This window comes from Sesamum indicum, linkage group LG8 (assembly GCF_000512975.1).
Source record: "Sesamum indicum cultivar Zhongzhi No. 13 linkage group LG8, S_indicum_v1.0, whole genome shotgun sequence".
NCBI classification, from domain to species: Eukaryota; Viridiplantae; Streptophyta; class Magnoliopsida; order Lamiales; family Pedaliaceae; genus Sesamum; species Sesamum indicum.
In genome coordinates, this window is record NC_026152.1 from 19,960,471 (window position 1) to 19,966,574 (window position 6,104).

The following is a 6,104-nucleotide window of genomic DNA, read 5'->3' on the forward strand; positions in this document are numbered from 1 at the left end:
TTCATATTTTTTAAAAAAGTATTTTTTTTATTTTATATATTAACTATATATTGAATATAAATATAGATATATAAAATGATATCTTCACATATATAGTTTTCGACTTTTAAATATGTATTGAATACTCTCAAATATTTGAATGTGTCGTTGTTTTCAAGCCACTGAGATATTATGAAATTACAAGAAAATTAAAGTGGCACGTCATGGTATGGAGTAGTAATTAAAGAACACGTGGATCATGTTAAAGTGCTAATATTTAATTAATGCTTTGCGTCAATTATTAATTAATTAACCGCTCCTAATTCTATATATACCTAATGGCGGCTTAATAAATAAAAGTCATGATGCTAATGTGTCCTGCCAGGGATTTTGACACCATTCCTCCACCTTCGCTTTTTTATTTTTTATCTACTCATTTTATGGAAATACATAACACGTACCTATATTTAGTTGATCCCCAAATGAGGACCAAACATATTTATATTTTAAAAAGAACAAATTATTACTAATAATTAATTATATATGGTTTTCCGAATTCAAAATAAAAGGTAAAGAAATAAATAGAAAAAGTGTACATGTCTGAAGATTATGATGCATGTTTTGTTTCCACAACGCATTCTTAGGGTTTCTGACGTTAATCTGTTAATTAAAATAATATGTTGATGCCGGCCGGGATTACAGAAGCAACCACAACTTCTATAATTACTCACCTATCTATATTTGTAACAAGAACATATATTTTTTATTTAATAATTTTATTATAACGAGCGTTTGTACTAACTTATGCTTTTGTGATGTGAACAAATTCTAAAAAAAATAGTAAGTTAAGTTGTAATTAGTAAAAGCACGAGTGTTTGAAAATAAAAATGAAATAATAGAAAAAATTAAAAGTTGAAGTGTTTGGAAGAACCAACTTAACATTTATTATTTTACGAATAAACTATAGAAATTAGTAGGGAGCTACTTACAGATTTTGATTTAAACAATTTAAGAGTAAAATTTGTAGTTAAAAAAAAAAAACTCTTTTATTTATTTATTTTTATTAATAAATTTATAAATACTTATTTTAAACAGTTGCAAAACACTTTCTTATACATTCCTTATTCTCTGAAAAGAAATCTCGATTTAATTCTTTTCTTATAAACAAAATATAATTAAATTCAAATCTATTACTACTTTAACCTAAATTTTAATAGCATATTGAATAATTTCTCCAGTAAAAAAAAAAAATATATATATATATATATATATATATATGCCTCCACTCACATAATATTTCAAATTATTCAAAAATTGGCACCACATTATAGCAAAATCGCATTCACGGTTCGGAAAAATAGGGAACGTGTCTGTCTTCCACGGGGCGGGGTCAGGCCAATACAATGACACTTGACCATACACAGAATTCGAAGAGATCGCTGATTGTTTGTCGTGTTGGTAGGCAAAGTTCGTGCAATTGCTGGCAGGCAAAAATTGATGGTATTTGTCCACATAATTTGAATTACTGGGGGTGGATGGATGGAGAACCAAACACGCCTTTATAATACTGTCTAGACTCTAGCAATAATGTCCAATGTAACCCACAGGTGTCTCCAATGCATACATTTACTAAACGTGTTACATACCACAACCCAAAGACAAGTGGGATAATGAGGAGGTGAGGGCTCTCTCTGGAATTTCCCTCAAAGCGCTACGGCTTGCTTCTACTTCAATTAATCCAATCCACTTTCATCCTATTAATTACATTAATTATATTATAGATATTATCGTATTTGTTATTTACTATGTGATTCGTATGTTTGATACATTTCAGAGTCCAACAATATTATAAAATGTGGAAGGATTGATTGAGGATTTTAAAATTTTTTAAGGACTAATCTTCAAAACAATGATTAGCATTTCAATATTTAAATTAGTAATCATTTCGACGTAATTTAAAACAAGAATTAATATGTTAAAATATATGAAAATTAATAGGATAAAATGAAGAAATGTGTGAACAACGTGTAGAGTGGTATGAAAATGAAAAGTTGTGCAAATTATTGAGCGGAAAATGAGTGAACAATGAGCACGAGCAATCAAATTATGAAATTACTTTCCTTGACTTGCCTAGATCTATTTGACGGAGTTGCGTGAGAAGATTTAAAAGTTAGTTGACTACAATCTGGATACTCATCCATTCTTTTGGAATGTCTAGTTTCATGGGATAATATTGGTTCAGTCGTATGCTATGTCATCTGTGTTCTACACGAGCAGCAATAATATGTGGAATATCAACAAAAGGATCATATATTTATGTGGTGTTAGTTACCTATTGGTCTTATCTCAAAAGTTCCGGCTATTAAGCTTATTCTCTACTGACGTGTCTTGGGGTTGACGTGTCATTCAATGAGGGAAGTGTTAAATGACATGTCAGTTGAGCTGGTGAGCCTTCCAACAATAAATTGGTCCTAGATTAGCTCGATATGACCAGCAAGCTTCTGCTATATGGGAGATAGTCTTTTTCACTTTAGGTTTTTTGCATTTTGGTCTGTTAATTTTGTAGGGTAAATTACAACGAGTTCTTCTGAGATTTGGCATAAATATAAATACTTTGTCGTTTGAAAATTTGCGAATACTCTCCTTACATTTGATAAAATTATATAATTTTGGATTGAGGTATGGAATTGTATACCCTTATATATATATATATATATATATATGATCACTTACTTATTTCAAATGGTCCTTATCATATTTTAACCTTCAACATACTTTAACATTTTTCCACACACGTACTCACGTTAATCACTTGATCTGCTTTTAATTAAACTAGTGGTACACAACACACTCGATGTGTGTGCAAAAATATTTTAAATTATAAATAATTAATATTTTTATTGATAAGCTGGTTATTAATAACGAGGAGTGGCTTTAAAAAAAAAAGTGTCAAATTTGAGAAAGTTTGAGGTGGTATTTTAGTAAATGTATTAAAAAAATATTGAATTACTATTATAATCAAATTTTATAAAAAGGAAGAAATGGGGTAAAGGCTAAATTTAGATATTCAAAATTTATACAACACCAGAATTCTCTTTTATAATAGTATAAATATTAATTTTTATTCTTAAAATTAATTTTTTATATATATAATTATAAACACACAAATACTACGTGTTATGGTAGCTAATTTGAGAAGAAAGGAACCATGAAATTTCAAAGTTTTGGTCCTCTAGCAGCTATAGAAGACCATGCTACCCTAATTCTAGGTCCAAGACCATGCTACCCTATTACATAATTTTGTTAAATATTAATAGTATTTATAATTATATATAAAAAATTTAGAGGAGGTTGTTATAATTCATCCAAAAGAATAATAATATTGAAATGTAATAGATTTGAGAGGCCCAAATATGTGGAATGGGTACAGCAAGCGTTTTCTGAAGAAGCCCAAATCAAAGTCGTAGATTGTGGGCTGCAACTTTATATAAAACGTGGTTCCTGGAAAGACCTAATGAAGGGCCTTTCCTATCACATTCCTACTCCTAGAATCTATCTCCGTCTTAAAAGTAAGAAATGAAGCAACAACAGTACAAATTTGGACACTAATAATCGGAATCCAAGTTGGGGAAATTTTAGTTTAGCAGCAGGAAAAACAAGATCTAAGCAGTACAACAAATGAAACTATTAATGTTAAGTAATTATTAGAGTGGACAGAAGCGGCCATATACCCCATATCCCTAAAAGCTTAATTAATATGAATTGGAACTTAATTATAACCACCCTACTCAACCCCATTTTTGTCTATTATTAATAATATTATACGTACACTATGTTTAGACCCTAATTCTTATTATTAATTATTTATTCTATATATACAGATATTTCACTAGTCCTACACCATTATTTATATAGAAATATGTATTTTATTTGATAAAATACAAATTTTAAATAAAACAATTAATCCTTACAAATTGAATGGAGCACTTCAAAAGAACAAGACGACTTCAAATAAACAACTATTCAACCCGACGGAAATATTAATTGGTCCAACAATAGCACCTTGTTTCTTTGAAACTTAAATTTTGTCAGTTTGAAGATTCAGTTTTGATTGTCAATTTTTTTTTTAAAAAAAAAAAACAAAAATTATATGACAATCATTATTTCATGAAACAGACTTTCTTACAAAAAAAGATAAACATTCACCAATGGCCATCTTCCACTTAACTTTAAAATCTCGTCATTTTTAACAATAGAATACATATATTTCGGACATATTACAACATTTGTAAACTTTGAGACGTGCCCACTACATCATACTACACCAACATATCTGAAACAATCATTTTTTTTTTATTCATAATAATGAAACACTAGGGAAACAATGCACAAGAATTACAATCTCAAAACACCACACATTCTAAATACATAATATTGAAAATGTTTGATCTAAACTAGGTTTTGTAATTAATTGATCTACAATTAAATTATAATGATCAGTCACATGATAAATTTAATGTTGGATGGATTTTGAGTGATCCAAATTTAATTTGGATAAAAGGAAAAACAATGCAATTAACATTGAATGGTAGCATTAATTCAGGAGCTTTGTGTAGCTTTTGTTAGTGACTTGAACGTCAGCACGGCTGATCCGAACACTAAGTTCGAGGTATCAACCTTAAATGTATCGTAGTTGAGGAAAAATTCCACCAACAGTAACCTGCACAACAGCACCACCAACTCCTTCCCCGGGCATTGCTTGTTCTCCGTCGTCGGACCATCCGTTTCTCTCCCATTCGACCAATACACGTACTGGATCAACTTCTCTCCCTCCCCCACAAATCTATCGGCTATAAATTCATCGGGATTCTCGAAAACCTTGGGATCTTTGGTTGCGATTGGCTGGTACCCAAACAGCATTTCCCCTTTCTTGATCAAGAACGAGGATTCGTGGTTATGGATGGTGAAATCCTGCTTGGCTTTGGCGTATTGATAAGGCACTGGGGGTTCAATTCTCAATGCCTCGTAAACAACTGACTTGGTCAGATTCATCTCGTCCAGGGCTGATAGAGTCACCCCACCTTTCTTGACGGCGGCCCTGATTTCATCCGCAAGCCGGCGGTGCAAATCTTCTCCGGCAGCGCCGACCCACTTGATCAGAGCTGGAAACAGTCGTTTCATTCCGCCGTAAGCGTTGAACCCTGCTAGAAACACCAGGTTATGGCAGGCTTCGTCTCTTTTCAACCCGATTCTTTCAGCTTCATCCAAAAGCGGGCCTGCTGACTTATAAAAAGCTTCGTACAGCTTATTATAATCAGATTTTACGAGGAGAAAAGGCAGTGGGAATGTGTGGATCAGCAAATCTTCCAAGAGCTTGGGAACAAACTTTAAGCCCAAAGTCATGAGCGGGGCGAGCTGCAAGAAAAGCCACTTATCCACCATTTTCGGGCCCTTGGACCCTATATTAGCTTCTGATGGGCTCTTATCGCACAACAGACGGAAAACGAACTCAAAGGACGCGGTGTCACTTAAGTCGTTGAAGTTGGAACTGCCTTTAGAGGAGACCTCATCTTCCAGTCCCGAAAAAAGCCCGGATATCGTCTGCCTGAATAACGGGATAATTATCTTATGCTTTCCGGCAAGAAAAGACAGAAAAAAACCTTTGAGAATTGCGTGGTTGGGTTCAGAAGGATCCAAATAAGCGCAGGCCCGGTAGCCGCCGGTGAACGCGGTGGAGGGCATGAAAGTGCCGTCGAGCACGTCTCTCTTCTCGACTTTCGAGTTGTCGAAAAGGGTCTGGAAGCTAACAGCGTCAAGAAGGCAGACGACGCGAGGATCTCGGGCCATAAACGGGCCCGGCGGCATGTTGCAACGGAAAACCGTGGATTCATACTTGTGCATGCGGGTCTTGAAGAATTCAACTTCTCCTTGGCTGTAGTAATATTTGAGGCGATCGCCGATGGACCCGAAAAATGGGAGGCCGTAGTCGCCGGGGATTTGTCGGGTTGGGAGGTCTGACATTGGTGCAGACTTGACGAAGAAGACAAGTGGGGCTCAGTATCGAGGATTGAAATGTTTGAATGAAATAAGAGTGGAAGAAATAAGAGATTATTTATACACCATCA

The 6,104-nt window shown here is 33.7% G+C and overlaps 1 protein-coding gene across 1 annotated transcript; it reads right to left on the bottom strand.

The window, feature by feature from the left end:
• On the bottom strand, window positions 4,485-6,104 carry LOC105169595 (allene oxide synthase 3-like). Its single transcript, XM_011090021.2, has one exon. The coding sequence runs from the start codon at window positions 5,998-6,000 to the stop codon at window positions 4,579-4,581; it is 1,422 nt and encodes a 473-aa protein (XP_011088323.1). The 5' UTR covers window positions 6,001-6,104; the 3' UTR covers window positions 4,485-4,578.